Source organism: Hirundo rustica, chromosome 2, assembly GCF_015227805.2.
Source record: "Hirundo rustica isolate bHirRus1 chromosome 2, bHirRus1.pri.v3, whole genome shotgun sequence".
Classification (NCBI taxonomy): Eukaryota; Metazoa; Chordata; class Aves; order Passeriformes; family Hirundinidae; genus Hirundo; species Hirundo rustica.
In genome coordinates this window covers 6,212,546-6,235,881 of record NC_053451.1, presented here as the reverse complement: position 1 = coordinate 6,235,881, position 23,336 = coordinate 6,212,546, and the positions used below count along the sequence as shown (strand labels likewise).

Below are 23,336 nucleotides of genomic sequence, written 5' to 3'. Positions count from 1 at the left end.
TTCTGTGAATCAATGTAATACATTGTTCCTGAGCGCCACTTTATTTCAGAGGAACTGAGGCTCAGATAAAGAGAACACTTTGCCAAAGCGCACGTCCAGGCATTTGTTAAATAGCAAGGATTTAAATCTGATTTTCCATGCTTATTCCCTGGAAAAACCTTGCTCTCAAAGGGTGCCACCAGCATGATGTCCTGCAGGAGCGCCTCCCCAACCTCTGGGCCTCAGGTGTTGCTGTGAGCAGACCATGCACAGCAAGCGCAAGGTTTGATGATTTTGCTCAGCCGTGAGATGCAACAAAACCCCTTTCCACCTTAAGTATCAAATTGGATATTGAGGGAACAGGCCCCACACTGCCTCCTTGGCCCAGGTGACAGGAGCAGGGCTTTGATGAGAGGCTGCTTCCAGTGGGGGGGACTCTGTGATGATGCTCTGCCCAGCACCACGGGCTCACTGCTGCCGCTGGCGCTGGACCCAGATGTGCTGGTGTCAGAGAGAAGCTGTCACAGTGGGCTCTGAATTCATGAGCATCAGCTCCACGGGAGGAGGAGCAGCCTGCTAAAGGTTTCCAGAAGGCAAGGAAGGCTAAAAAACACTGCTTCTCACAGCTTAAGACTTTCTAGCTGTTTCTTTAACTTGCCTGTGTCTCCTCTGGTAGCCAGTGTCTTGTAAACTGGAGCTGGGATCTAATAGCCCAGTTCCAAATCAACAAAAGCACTAAATCGTGTCTTAAGTATCATTTGTTAAATGCCTACATATTTTACTGAATGGAGGGCTGTAATAGCCTTGAAATATTTACCCTTGGCTTCACAGCTCTCAGAAACAATCTGTTTTTCATCTGAATGTAGCGTGTACTGCTTGCATGTCAGGAATGGTATTGTTAAGAGATGTTGGTTAGATAGTCATATCCAAAATTGCGCTAACAAAAGCTTCTGCATCAAAGAGGGTGTCATCATCATCATCATGTTTTTGAAGGGCATCTGTATTTCTAATCAGTTTCAGCATTCAGAGTACTTCAGAGAGAAATATCATGTCCCTTGCATGGCTATAATGTAAAGGCAACAGACTTACTAGGAAGGAAAAAAGTAAAGAAAAGTTGCTCATCAGTGGCATTTGGAAAAGTTGTGTTAATTCTAGATTTTAGAACATTGTTTTCTCCTTTCACAATTTATCTTCTAGACTTCCTAAAAGGAGGACTAAGTTTTTAGAGGTCTTTTAAAAGGAAATGTCATTTAATGAACCACTTAAGTTAAGTAAGTGTGGATGCTAAGTGATGCAGGCTAATGAGACAATTTAAGGTGAAGGGTTTATATGGCAAACATCATGAAGTTAGAACAGAATAAGAGCTGAGTAGAGAAAGAAAGGAAAAGTTGTTGGAGTGATCACATAAGAGATGAGAAGAATATTTCTAGATTTTTCTTAGGCTCATAATGCTTCCAAGAACTTTTTTTCAGACACATGTCTAGATGGGAACAAATTTTAACCACTGCAGTATAATGATGCTGTCCTGTTAAGAGCTGTAGAACAGCAAGGGTGTTTTGCTCAGCTTGAGAGCAAGAATTTGCAAGGCCAAAACTGTCCTTGATCACACAGAGTATCCTGGTACACTTTATGGGGAGGATGAATGTGCAGTAAGAATCATGACAATGTAATAGGGTAGACCAGAAATAACTATCCTTTGACTAGGAGATGATATTTCGTTTTTCTGTCTTTTTTTTTTTTTTTTCTTTTTTAAAATAAGCCTTGTAGTCTCAATTTTGAATTAATTTTGTTGTTGATCTGTGAGCTGTAAAGCGCAAGAAGCTGTAAATCATAAGAAAAGCCATTCAGACCACAATTAGTTGTTCTGTGAATATCCTCCAGACATTTTTCCCCAGCCCTTCTTTCTTACCATAAGTTTTTCAAAGACCTTCAGTAGTGTTCTAAATTTTTCCTGTCCACATGCTGCAGCCACCACTGCAAGGAGAGCTGTAAAGTAAATTGTGAAACACCGGCATCATTGTCTATTTTTTTCCTTGAAATTTGTGTTATTTTTGAGGTTTCTGGTTGTGATTTTTCTTAAATGGAAGGCCCTGAACTACTGATTTTTTTTTATTATTTTCTTTCTTTCTTTTTCCTTGCAGATAGTGTATAATTTGAAACTGTTTCACAGGATCTTCCTGATTTTTAAAGTTGTCCTCTAGAACAGTACCGATACTTATTTCCCCTGGTGTTAGACTTTCTACAGCTTTCCAGCATCTGGAAAAAGCTCATTGGGTCTGCCATCTTCAAACAGTGTGAGCACAATCAGCATTTAGTAAAATAAACATGGCCCCATTATTTCTTAATGCCTTGCTTAACAACTTTAAGATTAGACCACGTCTCTCATGCTCCCAGTAGGCAGCACTTTAACAGTGAGTAATATTTCTGTCTGCCGTAGTCGAGTAATCCCAAATGTAAGTAATTTACAGGCTGGCATTAGGGACTGTTACAAGAGACATATTGTAATATGTCACTGAAAATCAGCCTGCCTCTGCACATTTGATCAACAGCCAGATGGAGGCTTTTATCACATTTATTTAATCTGAAATATACATAGTAATTACAGTGGACCTCTGCTTTCTCGGTCCTCGTCGCTGTCTCAGGAGAAGGTAGGAAATGAATCTGTCAGTTGCAAACTGGCGGGGATGTGACCCCCTTGGTGGAATCTGGGTATACTACAGTTGTGGTGCTGACAGAGGAGATCATGCAGCTGGAAATTAATGCATGTTGCCAAGGTTTAAGAAAAAAAAAAAAAAAAAGGCCCATAAACCAAAGACTGTATTTTCTTTTTTTATGCATACAGAAAGCCTTTAGGAAAGCAAAGACCAACATTATTCTTAGCAAACACATTACCAATCGATGGCTTTAAGAGCAAACAATCTCTTACTAATAGCTGGATGGTATTTAACTTAAAGGCATCTGAAAACAACAGGCTTAATGTTCCCAGAGGAGAATTTGGTTAAGATATTGAATTCCATCAAGCATGTCATTATTAAAAGGGGAAAATATTGTTGTTTCCATTAGTACAGGGTTGGCATAAAGAACGGATAGCATTCATTTAAACCACAGGAAAAAAATTCAAATGAATTGAAGGTAGATTTATCTCTTGGACAGGAACTTCACAAATGGATGTTGCCATTGTCACTAAGAATTTAATAAGATTTTGTGCCCTAATTAGAGCAGCTGCAGAAGATGCCTCACATATTAACAGTGGTGCTGACCTTATCAATAATTTACCTGTTACTCTGTGCATTACAGCAGGCTATCTCTGCTAATGTCTCTCACATCTCTCTTTCTGAGATGAGCTGGATAAGTCAACATCCTCTTTTTTGATCAGTTACTACCCTTACCACAAGTATGCCTGGCTAATCTGGAGATACATTGACAGATAAAATATGCTATTAACTGCCAAAGAGGCTCTTCTATTACAGTTACTCATACTGAGTAGTCCCATGACAGATTAAATTGCTGTTCAGCCTGAGTAAGGTGTCAGATTCTGGCTTTAAGTGGCTGGTTTACTGGGGTGTTTTGATGTCATTATAAGCTTATAATTACTCTAATCTGATTTGGTAAGAAAAAAATGAATATGACAAGCATAAAGAATTAATTTGAACAATAGGTTTTCTTCCACCACAGAACTAAGTTTTAATTAGAGCTGTTCTTCAGTTCAATTAAATCTGCCCTTCTTGGTTTTAAAACTCTCATGAAGATATTCAGTACAATGTACCTTGTACAACTGTGAATCTCTTGCTACTTCTCTGATCTTTACCCATCCTTACCTGTTCTCTCTTTACGCATGTGGCTCTGCCTTACTGGTGACAAAACCTTCCCTGCCCCAGCTTCAGTCATCAGGAACAGCTTTGTGTGTCTCTCTCTCACCTGATCCTCCCCATCCATTTGTTTCATGGCTTTTCTTGACTGAAAGCGTGTCTTTCTCCCACTGCTTACTTCTGGTGGTATTTATGATTTGAGCTCTACAGTGATACTGATTAGGTCTGAGAAGCAGTCAGTGACAGAGCTCATGTAACAGATAGTATGGAAAACAAGGTGGCAAAAAAGCGACAGTGGAAATATTTATGACACTTCCTGTTGTCTTATTCTTTCAGCCTTCTGATTGTTTGCATTTTTGTAGTGGAGTTTCTCATGAAGTGTAACGTAAACAAAGTGATTGTTTTTTCGTTCCTCCTTGGAGGAGGGACAATTGATGGACTTCTAGTTTGACCAGTGAGTCGGAGAGGTAGCAGCCTCATTCTCCAATCCCTGGTCATTGTCCAGAATCTGTATAAGCGAGGTCAAGAAAATAAACTTCCCTTCTTTTTGCCCTGACAACTTAACTGTGTGAGTATCATTCTTTTTGTGTCCTCTAGCGACAGCTTCCCAGTGGGCTTTAGCTCCTGGAGCTTCCTCCAGTTGGCGGAGGAAGCTCTGATTGATCCCTTCAATGCTCTGAGTGATCACTCTCTCAGCAAGCTCCCCGTGATTCCTAAAGTGCACTATGGTGATAATGAGTTGCTTTCTCCTGAAATGTGAATGCTAAAAGTGCCAGAGACCATCTGAGTCTGTCCCCAGCCCCCATGATGGCAGCAAGTGCCCACGCTCAGCCGACTCTATGGAGCGCAGGTGCCACGCTCCCTTCCCACACAGTCCTGGTCATGTTTCCTCCAATGAATCAAAGTCTCTGGGATGGAACCAAAAGCCACGGATTAAAGGTACTCTGAGAAAGGAGGAAGAAACTGGCATCTCCAGTTTGTAGTAATGAGAGAATTCTTTAATATCTATATAGATAATTAACTTCTGGTGACGGGACAAGGAACTGTGCGCACGCTAAGTCCATCTGGTCTCTGGCCTTTTTTGACAAAGAAAACCAAGAACAGGGATCTTCCTATATTAATTGATGGAAAGTCATCAAAAGAATGATGACACTTCTGAAATGATTTTTTTTTTTTCTCCCAAAGTAGGAAGTCAGGAATCTCATTTTTCTAGGTAGAGTTGGTTTGGTTTTGTTTTTTTTTTTTTTTTTTTTTTTTTTTTTTTTTTTTTTTTTTTTTTTTTTTTTTTTTTGCCTTTTTTTTAAGTGTCTAATAGGTGGATGTTTCCAAAGTTCAGTCTTTTGTACTGCAATGAAGGCATGGAGCATTCTGGAACTTCACAAGAAAATGAAAATTAAAATGCTGGAACAGTTGACTCATTCAGCTTAACAGAGAAAATCTCATGTCATCTGTGCCAGTTGTCTCTTTCCTTACAGCCTCCTGTTTCAGTAGACAGAAGTTGTAGCTGGACGGACAAGTATTTCTTCAAACCCAGAACTGACTTAATTATCCTCTACAGAAAACAAGATGAAGGCAAAATGTTGCATATTTCAGTTCTTTTTTTTTCCTAAGACAAAGTCTGAAGCAATTAATGAGTTTATTGACAGCCAAAAATATAATGTTGTCAATAAGAAAAGTCTTTTATGTACTCTAATTAGAGGAACTGTTCCCTTCAGGAAACTGGAGCTTTTTAAGCAGCCTTAAGGAAAAAAAGAAGAGCAATAGAAAAAAATCCATTTAAAAAAAAAAATGTGTCAATGACACCCGCACAAAATATGGAACAAGGCTCTAAGGACCCTGAAAAATATTGTTAAACTTTTTTTCATCTTAATGTTGTAGGCATGGAGCTCTCTTCTAAGCATTTAAGAAAAATACATTTACAAAATAGGTGTGGGTAAGGCTTTTTTTCACTTTGACAAGGGCTACCTACTCACAAATACACATCAGGAGACATTTGCATTTTTCTCTCCACTGAAAGAAGTCTTGGCTTCATGAGAACAAAACAAGCTCTTCAAAAGGAGCCATAGTTTCAGCTGCTGAAACATTAGTGTGGAACTGTTATCTTTCTGGGATGTAAGCCCTTCTTAATAGGAATGTATATAAAATTCAGTACTGTGAAGAAAAACAAACAAACAAACAAACAAACAAAAACAACTTAGAGTCAAAATGGGCCAAATGTGCTACTGCAGTAGCATGGGAAGAAAAGGCTATCAATTCTTTTGAAGGTTTAGAAGTAATTTTTTCTGCCTGTCCTCACTATGGTTGATCATGTTGTACTATTAAAATAGCAGTTTTTATGTGCTGTGTATTAGTACACTGTTTTGTTCTTCTTTGCTTCAGGCACTGAAGGATAAAGAAGCTTGTCACGTATTTAAGTTCAGAATTGGTTAATAACAAAACACATTTTCAACGAATTTCACAACCAGCCCCTTTGGGCCACTACTCTTTGCAATTTAAATGAAGGTGCAGAAAGTTTCTCTTCCTTCTTGACAATAGTTTCACAAGTTTGACATACATGTATTTTAGTGGTTAGTAGTATATTACAAAAAGAGATTAAAACTACCTGTTTCAGCCTTCCAGGCCATGCAAGAGAAATTGAACTCCAGGGTGCCCCAATTAAGATACTAAAATGGGTGAATTCTACTTACCAGCATTTATCACAGACAGCACTACTGCCACTTTTCCTAAGGCAAATACCTTGTCAGCTATCACTTCAGTCTAGCCTTCCATCCATATTATGGAATAATTCCCACTTTAGTCTTTTTTCCTACTCATGTAAAACCAGGTCTTTGAGGGCCTGTTTTGAGGTTTTGGGTTCAAGGTTTTTGGTTTGTTTTGATTTTTTTTTTAAGTTGTTGTTTTGTTGTTTTTTTTTTTTCCCCCCGAAACTTGCATTGGTGAGACAATTAAATATTTTATGAACCCTATGGCTGAATCTTGGCAATGACAGTAGTCTGAATACATTTCAAAACCCAAGTTTGTGTCATAAGCTGCAGAAAGAAATCTCTGGTTTCCATGAGACTGTGCCTCATGGCTTTTTAGCTGAATTACAGAAATACAGCAGTGTGAGCTGAGATGAGGAGAAGCAGGAAGGGTGGGCTTTGGGGAAAGGAGAAGAAGGTAAGAAGGCAAGGGATCAAAGGTTATAAATGCCACCTAACCACGTGAAAATCTTCAGACGGGATCTGCGCCACTGGACACCAAAGTATTTGCAATAGAGAAAAACCTCTAATGAAAAATTGATTCTTGGGCAGAGATTTTGATGGAAGATTTTGTCTCTATTAGGGCTTTTATAAAGGCATCCTTCCTACAAATGCTCTGGTATCTAATAAGCTCTGAGCCCTTGCTGCAACCTGTCCTCTCAGGTTAGTTATAAGGAAACATGACTCTTAAGTTCTTTACTGTCTCTTAAAACCTGCTGTAATGGAACCACGGTTCATAAGTAATTTGAACAGAGTGAAAGAGAATGATTACACAAGCTCTAATCTCCTTGGGAAATTAAGCTCATATGAAGAAAAAAAATCAGTGGGGAATATTTCTAATGTAATTTGCATTCACTGGTGGACTTCAGGAATCCTCAAACTACTACCTCCCCACAGTTGTGGCAGTTTGGTCTCTGCTGGTTAGGACACTTGAAAGCAGCGCAGGATTAGATATCTCATGATTTGAGGGTCCTTGCTAGATTTTTTCCAGAAATCTTCACAGTCCTCCACCACTCACTCTCACACTCAACCTGCACCATTTCATCAGCTTTTCAAATAACACAGAGCTATTTATTTAATTTTTGTACTTTTGGGGTTTTCCCACCCTAAAATGCACATTGCTTTAGTGATCTGATTTGAGCAAAGCCCATAAAACAGTAGCTTTTGCAGAAGTGTGAAATATTGCTGAGTTCTACAAGGGGTTATAACAAGTCCCTGAATGTAGGGAAAGAATCAGGAGTCATTTGAAGATATTTTTCTGCCATATAAATTGTAACACAGAGCCATGCCCCAGGATCCCTTATTGGAGCAAGTCTGCTTTGCCACAGAATTTGATTATTCATGAAATCAGTAAAAGTGACTGTAAGCTGGTGGTTTTAGTACTTCTGTGAGAAATGGGACAGCCCTTTCTTTTCCCAGTCTTAAGGAACGGTAATTTATGAATAATACATGTACTTAATAACTCTTCATTTTGCAAATGGTGTTTAAGCTTCACAGCGAATTAGGATGTTTCCAATTTTTCGTATAGTAGAAATGGTCAAAACAAATTATTATTTTGGATGCCTCAAAACCTAGGTCATCTCATGCTCAGAGTAATTTTTTTTTTAAAAAAACTTCAGCATATGAGCCAAAAAAACATATTGATGAAGTTCTGCAAAAGAGAGGGCTACTTGAGCACATATTCCCCAAAATATGCCATTTCAGCATTCACAAATGTTCTTGTTTTGCCTTTGCTCAGTAAAGGGTTATCTGACCCTTTCCTGCAGACTGCTCAGTCAAGTCAACTCTGCATAAATAAGAAGGAAACCTATGCATGAAGAAACTGAAATTATATGAATAATTAACATACACTTTATGCAAAAGCATGAGAAGCTATTCCAAAATTTATCTGCATAACCAAAGTGTGAATTCCTATTTAAATATTCTACCCTGAAACTTTGTCAGCAGGCCATAAAAAGCACATATCTACTTATTTATTAGGTCTAAGGTTTATCTGATGTGTTTAATCTCTTAACAAATGTGGCTTTTTTTTTTTTTTTTTCCTCTAAGGCATTTAAAGAGTGTTATTTAAGTGTATGTTATGTCTTTTAAGTGTATTCACACTCTGTGAACAAACAGTAACAGAGAAATCCCAAGAGTTGAAAATGGGTACATTTTCATAGCATTAGCAATCAGTATTTTGAAGAAGCTTTCTAAATTTAGGGGGGAAAAAAAGGCAAATAAAAGAGAATTATGAAGTTTCATGTCATTATGTTTTTGTATGATTTTCCTAGTTTCATGAAAGGATGAAATAAGCAGAAAAAAGAACTGATCTCTGAAGATTTAGTCTGATTGCAAAATGGTAATTCCACTGTTTCAGGGCATGACTACTGTAGCTAAACCAGTATGTATTAACACAGTAACAGTGTGTTCTAATTTTTTTTTTTTTTTTTTAATGGAAAACGCTGAATTATAAGTATTTATTGCACAGTTGCATACCTAAGATTTCATTTGCTGGAGCTGTGTGTATGGCAGGGTAGGATTTACTTGGTAAAGCCCATGAAGCTTAAAATGTGAATCTAAAAAAAAAAAAAAAAAAAAAATCTGAATAGTGTTCTACTTTTTGGAAAGCAAACTGGGGAGTGGTCAGTGGTTTCAGAAACTTTAATGGCAATTGCTACTTGTACCCAGAACACTTGAATGATTATGCATGTTCACTGTATAAATACCTAAAATACAAAAAAGCATAGTTTCCAACTCCCTGTATTTCTGTCTTTCAGACACTGCTCGGGCACATTTTGAAACAGTAATTATTTATACCACGATAGAAAGCCCCAGATCTATAATTCATTCATGGGGCTTAGATCATTTCATGAAAGGCAAAAGTATAGTGCATTACTCTGTATGCATAATGTAGAGCATGTTTATATTTAATGCTACCATTATTTTTCTATGAGGAGACTATTCATGAGGTATGCTTCCTGTTCAGAGTATTGTTTATGTTGTACAGATTTTCATTTTGAGATGGAAAAAAGGTCTGTTTCCCAAGAAAATCTTGGCCACTTTTAAGAATCTTTCTTTTATTTCCTTTGCTTCCATCTTTTCCTTTCTCACCTTCCTTTCCTTTTTCCTTTTTAACAAAGGAATTGTTCACTGGTAATAAAATGATAATAGGTTTTTTTTCTGGACAAACTTCTCTAGCAATACCAACCAATATAATCTGGCTTTGACAGCAAGGTTAAGATTAGAGAAAAAAAATATGCTGCTGTTTTTTCAGTCCAATGAACATCTACATTAATTTTAATGATTAAAAAAGCCAGCCTATAGCTGTATTAGAATCTCATTAATCCACACTTAGAGGTGGAAACCTTGTATTTAGGCTGGCTTTGGGTCACTTCATGTAGTCACGTCAGGTATGTCAGAGGAGGAGTGAGTCACTTATTCTATGTTGAAAATCACCAGAGGATAAAAACATAGAGACGTGTTTATCTCAGTGTATTGTGAGGATTTTTATCTGTAATGTTTATTAAAGCTCATGGAGGACATGCATTCTAAGTCTGGGTATTGAGCTAAGGCTGTGCACTTCAATCAGCTTTGCAAAAATGCCTGTAGATAAAGTTCTGTGCTAACCCTTCTCTGGATTATGCTCTGCATCAGGAAGTAAATTATCCCTTAAAAGATCTTCTTTTGCTCTTCAGTGTTTCTGGCAGCACACTAGCAGGAGCCAGTTTTTAGTGGGAAAACACGTTCATGCTGCTCCTGTCCCAGTGCTGTCGAAGAGCATCTCCTGGGGATGTGGGTGGTCCTCAGAGTCCAAATGGACCCTGTACTTTTGCTGCAGGGAGGAGCTTTACTCACTCAACATTGCCACAGGCAGCACAAAAGGAGGAATTTTCTAGATGGCTCAAGCAGGCTGACATTCCTGAAGAAAGCCGTCACCTTCCATTTTCTCAAGTGAGCAGCCACCTCCTCCTTGCTCCACGCAGAACAAAAAGCCCCTGCAAGGCAAGGGAGAGGGAGGCTGAATGTGCCAATCTCTTGCTTTGGGAAGGCAATGCTTCAGCACTCTTGCTTTCCCCTGTGAGTCTGCTGGCACACAGGATTTGGGATCAGATTTAATGACCACAATGGAGCCTGTGTCTTGCTGGACTGGTGATGTGTACTCAACGTGGTGCCACCACCAGCAGCACCATGCCAGGAGGATGTGGAGGTAGAAGAGGATGCAAGGGAGCTGACTTTATAATGTATTTCTAGTTTTGATACCTATCATTTGCCATCACGTCCACAGAAGTGCTATGACCAGCTTCCCCAAAGTCTTCGTGACAGCCAGAAGAGAAAGGTGTAGGAGCTCGGAAAGCCAGCAATAAGTGACAAAGTCCTGCCTGATGAGTCCAGTGATGATTGAGAGCAGAACCGAACCTGCACCAGTGACCACGCTGCTCTGTGCTCCAGCAAGCCTGAAAATGTAGTTGCAGAATGCTTCACAGCTTGCAAATGGAAGGGAAAACAGGATTCTTTTCTTTCCTCTATGGAACATTTTATTTATATACACGTGTGTGTGTAGATCTTGCAATCATAGAATGGCTTGAGTTGGAAGGGACCCTAAAGATCATCTAGTTCCATGGGCAGGGACACCTTCAACTGCACCAGGTTTCTCAGAGCTCCATCCAACCTGGCCTTGAACACTTCCAGGGATGAGGCAGCCGCAGCTTCTCTAGGCAACCTGTGCCAGCACCTCACTGCCCCTACAGTGAAAAATTTCTTCTGAAATCTACTCTAAACCTACTCTTAGTTTGAAGCTATTTCCCCTTGTCCTATCATTACATACCCTTTTAAATAGTCTCTCCATCTTTCTTGCAGGCTCCCTTCAGGTACTGGAAGGCCACAATTAGGTCACCCAAAAGCAATGTCTTCTCCAGGCTGAACAATCCCAATCCTCTCAGCCTTTCCTCATAGGAGAGGTGCCCCATCCCTCACATCAACTTGGTGGCCTCCTCTGGATTCACTCCCAAAAGGTTCCTGTCCCTTCTGTGCTGTAAACCCCAGAACTGGATGCAGTTCTCTAGATAGGATGTCAGAAGAGTGGCTCAGAACAACGGAATGAACTCCCTGGACTGCTGCCCACAGTGCTTTGGATGCAGCCCAGGACACATTTGGCTTTCTGGGTTGCAGGAGCAAAAGGCCAGCCTCATGTCTAGCCTCTCACCCACCAACACCCCCAAGTCCTTCTTAGCCAGACTGAACTGGATCTGTTCATCCCCCAGGATTTGCCCTGACCTGAGTGCAGCACCAGCTCTTGGCCTTGTTACACCACATGAAACTCCCATACCAGATGTATCCATTCATCTTACTGCCCTGTGACAATCCTGGTCAGCAGAATGTAATTATGGTATTACGGAATCACACCTCCTCAGCACTATGAGAGGCCTTTCTATAATCTTCACAGACTTGCCCTCTTCTCTGTGTAAATATTTTTCCTGCCTTTTCCTTTTGCACAGCAAAGAAGTTGTTTGGAAACTATTTGGAGAGTATAAACAGCCCCTACAAGGGAGATGCCCTTGAAGCAGTGAGAGTGGAATGATTGTGAGATACAGCACATGCTAATAACATCTTCAGAGGATTACTATTACTTCATAGCAGAGGCGTTTTCATTATAATAGGAACCATGTCGTGTTCATCAGATTAAAATTTTACCTTCTTCTGCATTTATCTGTTGAGTCAACAGTCACAGGTTGCTGGTTTGTTGTTAAAAGCTCTGAAGAATTACTCACCCCAAAGTAGTGCCATTTCCCATGATTGTCTCTTTCCAGCTTTTGTGACACATCGGGCAAGAGAGCCGGCAAATGACCAGCACAGAACACTTCAATCTGACACTATTCTCTGCCCAGAGCTGGGAAAAGGAACCTGCTGATTCACTCTGCCATTAGCTAATGTGCAGATGACACCAAACGTGGGGGAGTCTTGATCTGTTGGAGAGTAGGAGGGCTCTGCAGAGGGGCCTGGACAGGCTGGATCAATGGGCTGAATACAACAGCATGAGATTTAACAACACCAAAGTGCATGCTGTGCCAGAGGAGGTTTAAGTTGGACATTGGGAAGAAATTTGTCACAGAAAGAGGTATTGGGCCTTGGGATGGGCTGGCCAGGGAGGTGGTGAAGTCACCATCCCTGGAGGTGTTTTAAGAAGTGACTGGATGTGGCACTCAGTGCCATGGACTGGTTGACAAAGTGGTGTAACTTCCTTGGTTGGGCTTGATGATCTCAAAGGTCTTTTCCATCCCAGCTGACTCTCTGACTCTGTGATTCTGTGATACTTATTACAGCTTGCTCACACTGGGAGTTAATTGAAGGTTTGTAGTAAATTCACAAACTGATGCTTGAGTCTGAATGATGAGTTTCAGGTTGCCTGATACCTTTATCTGACCAAATCCATGCAGACTCAGCCATGTGCAGAGGAACTTGGCACGGCTGCACTTTACCTGCCTTTTTATTTCTGGTGCAAGAGGGTAGGGATCAGAGGAAGAGAACATATAAGCGTTCCCCACAGAGAATCAGTTCTATAAATTATGTATTATGCAGACACTATTCTGCTGATGCTGTCCGATCCCCAATTTTCACTTGCTTGTTTTTCCTGCTATAAATAGCTATGGCCAGGTTTTCAGATGTAAAATGATGAGGGCAAAGCTAGACAAACCTTTTCCATTTAGTAACCTCTGCCAAAGAAGAATAAGGTAATATTTTTCATAACTGTGATGTCTTCAGGGTTTTAACAATCTGGGAATACAAGCAGCTCAGTGTTGTTGATAAGATTCTGGGAGTAAAAGTGTGGGTAACGGTGCTGCATATCAAAGAGATATGCCCTGTTTTAAGGATGATCAGTATAAAACCTGGTATTGTGAATTTTCCTGTCATTTTTTTCCTCTGTGTAGGACCACGTTTGCTTTTTTGTCTTTCCCTCTAGATCCAAATGCTTTGGCTGGACAGACCGGACCTGACCACGCTCTTATAGGAGGAATAGTGGCTGTAGTTGTCTTTGTAACACTATGTTCTATAATTCTCCTTGGTCGATACCTGGCAAGACATAAAGGTAGGACACGCTTAGTGGAAGTTCAGTCACTTTCGGAAGCAAGGCATGATTTCACCTGGGAGTGCCATTGCCTTTTGCCTTCTCCCCCTCTGCTAAATGATTCAAACAAAAAAATAGTTTTCAGTCCAGCTGCAAGTGAAGTCCCTGTGAATTTTAACCAGGTTTCCAGTGGGCTGGCTAAGGCAAAGGACATGGAGTTAGTGCATGCCCAAGGTCATCTCATAAGTCATGATTTAGAGGGGCCAGGGGGTAAGATTGCCCCTTGATTTTGGATCTTAACTCCTGATATTGATTACATGTTCTCATCATGTTCTCAGAGTTTTAACTAGCATATCAATTCAGCAGAATACATATGCATTGAGTGAACAAGATTTTTTCATTTTAATGGATTATGCTAATATTTTAAGTATATGTTTAAAAGATAATATTAGAATCCACTGGTGAGTTTTCAAATCAGTTTATCAATGATCCTGCTGGAATAAGAGGTTCATTCCTGGGGCTAGCTTTACTATATTGTCTGGTTTTATGTTAATAATTCTGGTCCCTTCATTTTCAGTCCCCTCTGCCACTAAAGATAACGGGAACAGAGTGACACTGACTTCTGACTTCTCTATGATTTGATTTTGACAGAGTTAGTTGAACATCATGCCTTGAGATTTAACCTCTGTGCAGCTTGTAGGTCTATTGTTAAAAATCAGCTTATTCCCTTTCCACACCCTTTAAAAATAAAAAAGGGAGGATAGGAGTTTTTATTAATTCAGTAACTCTCATTTTAGATAGGATACTCATACACCTAGAAAACATAAATTAATAAAAAACATCTTTTCAATTTGGTTGGACTACATGGGAGAAAATCAGGAAATTTTTTTTTTTTTTTTTTTTTTTTTTTTTTTTTTTAATGAGCCAGTGCAAGTGTGTCTCTTTTGTTTTACTTTCCTGTATGAAGTATTGTACATCTTATGCCAGCATAAATAATGCTTTTCACAAAGTGAGATTTGACTATTGTACACATTTCTTTTTTCATTCATATCCAGAGCATAAAAATAGCTGTGATAGTATAATATGAGTTGGTTCAGTTAATAAAAATATCTCAATTTTGTAATTCTTGGAACCTACTATGATTCAATTCTGTAAAATTAAAGCATAGATATGATCAAGGAAAAACAGAAATGATCAGTGAGCACTAAAAAAAAAAAAAAAAAAAAACCACCACTTATGAATATCTAAGTCTTAAAAATTGCTTTGTTTTTGGTGGATAGCTATTTCATGAAATAACCAAGATTTTATCACTTATTCTGTAATTGAAAAATATATTGCATATTACTGCAGTCAGATAAAGTGGAGTTTTATTAAAATATTTCCTTAATTCATTGTGGATATACTAGATTTTGTATATGTGCTTTTACCAGTATAGGTATCAGTGTAAATATTTCTTAACAAATTACAAAGCTGAGCATGCCTTTATGATGTATACTAAAAACCGTGTAAAAATATTATTCACTCATTAAAAAATTGAAAATTGGAGCACGTTGTTAGAAATGTACTGCCTATAATGCAGTGTAAAAAAAAAAAAAAAACCAAAAAAACTAATCTTTGTCTCTTTTTTCTTTTCTTTTTTTTTTTTCCTTCTCTCTTGTACTGATTCCTACAGGAACATATTTAACAAATGAAGCAAAAGGAGCTGAAGATGCCCCTGATGCTGACACAGCCATTATCAATGCAGAAGGCAGCCAAGTCAATGCAGAGGAGAAAAAAGAGTATTTCATTTAGATGCAGAGCTAGAATCTTGGAGTTTTACTTATCAGGCTGACTGCTGGAGAAAACTGGCTATCATTTCTCAGAATTCATTTCTGCCATCTTCTGCTATCTTTATTAACTCACATACCTGCTATAAGTAGCCAGTTTATGCCAACAATCAGCTGCTGACATCATCATTCTATAATTACAGTATCATGCGTAAAACAGGAGATTTCTTATTGCCTAAAAATCATATCCACTGCTCTCTTAACATACAGTGCTTGAATATACAGCCTTAACAATGTTAATCATCATCTTAATCCAAGTTTTCTGCATATTTAAGTGTTACGGAGCTTTCTTTTCCAGTTTTCTTTTATCATGTCCCTACTAGTATGTCATAGAACAAAATTCGTAACAAGTACTGTTCGGTATGGTCCTAATTCACTTACAGAAAATGTTAAGTCTAAGATTAGAGGTTTACACAGAAATATTTTATACCTGTCTATCTATAATTCAAAAAGCAACTTGTTTTTGAAATGTCAGCCCTTGGAAACACAAATTGAAATCTGTTTAGTATAGTTCCTTGTGTGTTTGGATTTGGTGGGAAAAAAAGATCAGTCCAGTGAAATTTTTTTTTCTTTTTTTTTTTTCTTTTTTTTTTTTTTTTTTTTTTTGTTATGATTTAAATGGTACCTTGACAGCAGTGCCATGTTTCCGTGGTGAAAGCACGCTGAAAAGCTATACAGATTTTGCAAAGTTAGGTAATAGAGCTTCTTTTGAAACAATTTGTCCTGCCCTTTTACTTACTTTTGGGATCACAAATATTAGAGAACTTTCTGGCTAATTTATGTTTTTATAATTTATTTGCTAAACATGAACTCACCTGCCTACTCAAATTTGATGTGTTCATTGGGCACAATGGCAAGGCATTTTAGTATCTGTATATAGTGCATATAATAAATTCAATTAAACATTATTTGATACATATTCAACTTTTTTGGCAGTAGCTAAGTCAGTCACAAGTAAGCATTTTCTAATGTCCATTATATCCCTTTAGATATGACTCAAAGTCAATATTCTGAGTAGATAATGTGTTAGTATTTTTTTGTCTGTATGTCCTAGCACTGTTCAGCTGCAAACTTTTCTAGTTCTTGTTAATTTTTTTCTTTGTTATACAATGGAAGCACAATGTTATATGGAAAGGTAGTTTTAAGCTAACAACCAGTGCACAGCCTCAGGTTTTAAATTACGACCACATTTGATTACTATCCTTAAAAAGTACTATTGAGTTGCTAAAATTCTCAGTTTTTAATTTGGCAGTTCCAGAGCTGCTTCTCTATGTTGGTTTGCCAAAAAAAAAGAACAAAACAAAACAAAACAAAACAAAAAAAAACAAAACAAAACAAAAAAAACCTTTAAAAAAAACTTAAAAAAAAAAAAAAGAAAAAAAAGGAAAAAATAGAAGTGTTAAAACAAAAGATATATGTTTTGTGTATACAGTAAATGGACTAATTCTTTATATTAAATTCCTGTCTATGCATTTTGTGAGGTACAAACTTATGTCACCGTGAATGATAGAGAATTCCTGCCATGCTTTTAGCTCCACAGTGAAGGTCTCTGTTTGGATTATTTCTGAATTTTTTTTGTGTAACTGACAGCTGAAAAATCACATGCTCTTAAATATGACAACAAAACACTGTAAGCCCATCGGCTTATTTCCTCTTCCAATGAAAAGAAAAGGTTGCCATAACAGGTCTTGTTTATGATTCTGCACTGGAGAACGGAAGTTAGTCTAGTTGGAGCTCGCTTTGCTCCTGTGTTTTGCACCTTTGACAAAAGAAGTATTTCTCTCTGGTTGATGTATTTGTGAAGCATAAAAGCATGATGGTCTGCTGTAAAGGACTTTCTCCTGGGATTTTATTTTTGTGTGGGGAAGGAAGAATTTGGAGTGCGACATCATGTGGTATGGTAAAATGGAAGATAAAGGTGCTGTGACAGATTATTTATCAGAAGAATATAAACCTTTTAAGGACAATATTAGAGTATTTTAATTGTTTTTGTTGAAGCATTTATCTTGTTAATTTCTAAGAAAAAAAGGGTGACGTCAATCAAAGCAGCACTTTTTTCAAAATATACAGACATAAATAATATGATGTGGTTGAGTGTTAACATAATAAATCATATACAGTATGACATTTTAAAGAAATAAGTCTGCATTGATGTGATTGCATGCTTGTTTTACAGTTCACTCCATACCCATCTGTGGAAAAATGCAATAATATGTTAATATAATATGGTAGTTTGAGAGAACCAGGTAGGTGCTACTAGACACATTGAAAACTAGCATAGGTTTACAAGATATTCATGTCCTTCGAAACATAAACATAAAAAGGCTGGCAAAGGAAGTCATTCAGTTTAATACCAAAAATATGGGTTCTTATCACTGCAGTAAGTTACATTAGCTACAGTACAGTATAAAAGTTTTATTTCAGGACCTGGGGCCCAGTTCAACTAAGCTTTTAAGCACATAGCTTCAGGCATCAGAGAAGTTCCCTTGGAGTATAAGGCGCTGTTCATATGCTTGTAAACAAAGTGCTTCCCTGGATGAGGGCCTTATTTGCTCAAGTGGAATTCCCCACCAGCGTGGTGTTTAAGCCTTCCTTCATCCTTCCTAACTCCAGCTCGCTTGAATAGTGAGGTTATTACTTGAACCATTACCCAGCCAAGGTCAGGTAGGACCTCCAAAAGCAGGATTGGCCTTGTGGCAACTGTTTCACACCAGTATTCTCCAGTGGCATAGAAACAGCATTTCAACTTGGCAAAAAAGCACATATAAATTCTACTGTTAAAACAGCTTGTTCTTTTGTTTTGTTTCATTTGGGTTTTTTTTTGGTTCTTTTTCCATTGGCTTTCAATTGAAACTCCTCACATGTGCTCGTTCTTTACCCACTTGATCTTCCATTGCCTTGAACCTGGTGATGTCCCTTGCATCTGTGCACAGCAGGTGTGAAAAGCCCCACACAGAGCATTCTACCTGGATAGCACTTTGCAGGCCTGTCTGGTCTTCATGGGTTCAAATCACCACACTGGGTATAAAGAGGCATCCCTCTTTTCTGTAAGCAGAATCATGGCTCAACACCAATGACATTAAGTAAAAGCCAGTTGTCCATTCCTTTTGCCCAAGTTTCCATTCTGAAAAAAAAAAAAAAAAAGAAAAAAAAAGAAAAAAAAAAAAAGAAAGAAGTTTTTATGATGGTGTGAGGCACCCAGCAAGTGTCTAAAATGGAGGCTGTGAATGGGAACCACCTTCACTAAAATGTATGTAACATCCTCTCCCTCACTCACTTGCAGAGTAGTTTTCTCCAGACCAGGTAGCTAGTTTCTGCCAGTGTACTGTTTACAGTGTCAATTGCTGATTATTTTTAAACTTTCTGATGTAGACTTTTTTTTTTTTTTTTAAATGCTTCAAGAACATTTTCATGATTTGACCAAGAAAGAGGTGCATCAGAAGACAAGGGGTGCATCATCCCACTCTTTTAGTGTCATCTGACAAACCAAGAGACAGTTTAAGGAACCTGATGTTTAACTTGAGGCTCAGAGATTAAGCTAGAGCATCTCAAAAAGTTTCCACATTACTTAAGGATGGTTCGTCTTGCACTGAGACTCCCTCTCTAAAAGGAACACATGAAGAACACCAACTTTTCTAAGTGAGACATGAAAGTTAACATCTTGTGTGTTTTTCATTGCAGTATAATATATATATAAATATATATATATAGCTATTTCGATGAAAAGAAAGGACAGAATCATCTGTAATTATGTAATTCATGATTGTAACAGCACTGAAGTTACCATGTACGCACATGTACAGTAGCTCTTTCAACAGTTACAGTGTAGTTACATGTAATTCCCTGTAACATAGCAGTTCTAGTGTAATTTAGTGCCACTTATTGTAAAGTGTTACCAAAAGGAAAACGGACTTCTTACCTTTAGAATTCCATTCGAATTAAAGGTAAGTTTATCAAATTAGCATCATTAAATCTGATATTGCATTTCTTAATTAAAGAGGTGATTTAAAACTTTAATGTTCACACTGCAGCTTCCCCCACCGCTTACCCAGACTCCTCCAAATGTCTGATCTCTACGCTCCTAGGAACTGGTAATCTGTGATGAACTTACCAAAAATCCCAGCTACTCCAACTTTAATTGAACAAGCTGTCTAATAAAGAAAAGCAGCAGCAACAAAAAAAATGTTGAGTAATGCTTTTTATTAAGTGGCACAAAGTACACACTAAAAACTATGCAAAAATATAGGTAAATACAGTGTACTTACATGTAAGTATCTTGTACTTGCTGTGTATGGATATTGGAAAACCATGTAATTATAATATGCATTTTGATTTTTTCAAGCAGGGGGGTGACCCCTAACAGTCACAAGGTAAAAGTTGAAGGTACATCTACAGGCAGTAGATATCCTAATGCAATATGTGTAATTCCTCTACTTTCAGTGACAAATAATTTATAAAAAATACTTAAACTGCTCCTCATTCTCACCAGCTTTGCTTTCCATTTCTTGGAGCACCATTAAATACCAGTGAAACACCTTTAGGCAAAGTAAGACACTGACTCCTCTAATGAATGGCTTTGCTGCCAGCACTCTGACTGTCTAGCAACACTGTTCTGCAATCTTATTTCTGGCTCAACAGCACAAGTTTCATCTCTTTTTCTGTCCTCAAGGAAGCCTAGTATGTTAAAATGCTGAAATATGCTACCATATGCCCTGGTATTTTTAGCATGAACCACAGAGAGAGAGAGAGAGAGAGAGATATGCATTCTTCTGACCCCTATTTTGCTGAATCATCTCACCTGCAATTTCCACTACTTGCTCAGTAATGCCAGGTAATCTTAAATTTTAAGTAAAAAATGCTTTCATTACAGTACAGAGGATGCCTTTAATGATAAAGCTAACATTTTTGTAGACATGAAGTTTTGTATTATAGATCTTTTTCCTTCTTGACACTTTTCCATCGTCCCCTTCCAGAAGAAATGCACCGAAAGACAGATAACATAGTATAGCAAAATAAGACAAAATTTTTTGTAAGCCTTCTTGTGGTTGCCATTGCTATCACCTTCCTTTGTGTGTCCTGTGTAAGAGGCAAATAAATGTATTTAGCAACTGCCATTAGCATCATTCCACACTATACTGTTCCTAGAATATGACATCTACCTCTTAGTCTAAATACTAGCTATGAGATATTTGTATACATTTTAAATACTATTGAATCTTTGCTTTAGTCTTGAAATGTAATCACTGTATAATTTTTTTTTTCTGTTAAAAATAGGTAAAAATATTGCCTGGGTTCATAATTCTTGCCATGTTCTGATAATTTTAGTGTAGTTTTAGCTTTTTAACAGGGCATAAGGACACAGCCTCAGCTGGTATAAATCAGCTTCACTCTGTTGCCTTAAATGTGGGCCAATTTATGCTGGCTGGGGATTCATCCCAAACAGCTTAAAAATAAACTGCTATAACACATCAATATTTAGTCAGCTCTTGATAATAATTTGCAATCCAACTGCAACATAGTTCTTCCTAGTAAGGCATGCACGTATGAAGACAAACTTTAAAAAGCACATGCAAGCTTTTGAATTAAATATGCAATATCAACACTGTTGAGATATCCTGACTTGTCTCTTACTTATTTAAACATAGTATTGCCAGGGCATGTTTACATTAAAAACACTCAATGCATGGGGAGCAGAGAAGGACTATTGCAAACAGCAGGAGAAAAAATTACCGGAGAAGCCTCTGATGTCAACAGAACGGAGCAGAAACTCTTTTGAGAGTAGGACTTCCTACAGGGTTTTTCAGGGTGGACCTAAGGCCTCTTAAAACATGTGAAAGTTTTTTACTTGGCATTAAGAGAAGCTAGAACAGTTCCTTCTTGCTGTCGAGGAATCTTACCCAGCACTCTGCACTTCTTTTAACTCAGGAGAAAATAAGGGTACAAACATGGTTGAACAGCACACTTCTGTATCACTCCACATCCTCAGGATGCTCCAAGCCTTGTGCGCTTCCAGCAGCCCTTAAGGGAATTCTTGCAGCATCTAGGAATCATCCTGTTGCCGAGCTGTGTTCATTTTGTTCAGCAATATTTAATGTGCTCACAACCAGACAGAAGGTGTGAAGCCAATTGGAATGAGTCTGCAGTTCTAGGGGCTTCCAGAGCCTTGCAGTAGATGTGGAAAAAAAAATTTAAAAATTCTTCATGGCTTCTGTGTTTACTGTAGGTCTGCCCTCCACATTCTATGTCTTAAGTCATTTATTCCCTGCTGGGCTAAAAGCAACGGTCTAATTGGAAAGGAGGAAGGAAAAGGATCTCCTCTAAAAGGACCAGTCTGTGCTACTGTTAAAGAAAAGTTCAAGGGTTTTTGTTTCTTCCCCTTTTTTTAAGATTTCAGGTGCAAAGCCAAGCCTGTTGGGGTCAGCACTTTAGCACTTTCCCTGTGTTCTGGGTCAAGCCAGCAGTGTTTCATGTGTGAGCTCTGATCTCGTGTTTCAGCACAAACTACAGACAGCCTTAGCCTGTCCTTATGCATAGTGCTGAGAATCACCAATGCTATTTTCTTCTAAACATAATAATTTTCTCAGTCTTGTTCTAAAATGAAATATTGAGGGGTTTTTATAATAGGTGTAAAGGGAGGGAGTTTAAAGTAATGGCTTGTAAAGAAGGATGATCATCAACTCTTTATGTTGATTATAAAGAGGAGGATTGTCTTTAATTGCTGGGCTGATTTCTTTATAATTTCCTCTTTCTCTCCTTTCTATGCATATTGATTAATGTTAGTAAATATGCAGTTGCACATGTTGTCCTTTCTCTGAATGCAGATTTGCTTGTACCCCTATATAGCTGTCATAGAAATATGCAAATAACAGCCCACAGTCATCTGCTGCTGCTAAAACAGTGAGCCAAGAGAGTGCACTCATGGATTACTGGGTTCATATATGTCCTGCTTCCATCAAAATTGAGTACAGTACGCCTATTGATTTCAAAAGAACAAGGCTCAAGTCCTTAATGCACATGTTTGAGTTGCTATTTAGCTCTTTTTCAAAAGAATTATAAAGCAATCCTTGTGCATCCTTTACTTTTAGCCTAGATATTTTATAACTACAAAACCCCTTCAGTTCAGCAGGAAGTTTCCTGGAATAAATAATAAGGCATAATTTGTGAAAGGACTATAACAACTCCATCTGTTCATGGTCAGTGTAAGTGCATTCTCCTAGGAACTCTGGGGTGCTTTGCTCTTACACTGGCAATTTATGGCCCTGAGAAGGATATATTTGAATGGTTCAGAAATACATCCACTAACCTGTTAAAAAAAAAAAAAAAAAAAAATCCATGGGAATTAAACATATTGCACTGATGATAAGACACATCGATTTCATTTTATTTCCTCATTAATAACGTTAAGCAGACAAAATGCATATTGTAATGTTGGGTACATGACACTTGCATGTTGCTATGCCTATATACTTACAAAGTATTCAATGTGTACTTGGTGGCGCTTAAAAATGTCATGTACAGTTCTTCTAAACATTCTTACAGGGTTCCCATTTGCACTTCATCTTTCAGAAAAGTCTTGTCAGAAAATTGTCTGATGAATATTATTGAAAAAAAAATAAAATTTCAATTTTAGTTATCTGTTGGACATTTCTGAATTGTCTATTCATTTTATACATTCATTTATGCCTGGTGCTTGCTGGTTTGGCAGTGGAGTTGATTTAGATCAGTGGCTGTACACACAGACTGTTCACTGAGCAGATTTTGCTGTTTCCGGTAGAATTGTTGCAATCATATTCTTCTTGAAATATTAATTCTGATATTTTTAAACAGTAATCCAAGGAAATAATCTGTGAGACAGAATTGCAAATTCTTTTCTTTGATTTGATGTTTATATTCTGTTTATTGTGTATTGCTTTATAGTTTCTTCTGACTGACAAAG

General features: G+C 37.9%; 1 protein-coding gene across 5 annotated transcripts in view; it reads left to right on the top strand.

The window, feature by feature from the left end:
- Window positions 1-23,033, top strand: part of CADM2 (cell adhesion molecule 2) — a 582,226-nt gene extending 559,193 nt beyond the window's left edge. For all 5 annotated transcript variants that reach the window (XM_040055583.2, XM_040055580.2, XM_040055581.2 and 2 more), the window contains 2 exons: window positions 13,470-13,595; window positions 15,247-23,033. In XM_040055583.2, the coding sequence (XP_039911517.1) occupies window positions 13,470-13,595; window positions 15,247-15,365 (245 nt within the window). In that variant the 3' untranslated portion in view covers window positions 15,366-23,033. The remainder of the gene's footprint in view (window positions 1-13,469; window positions 13,596-15,246) is intronic.
- Window positions 23,034-23,336: the final 303 nt, after the last annotated feature.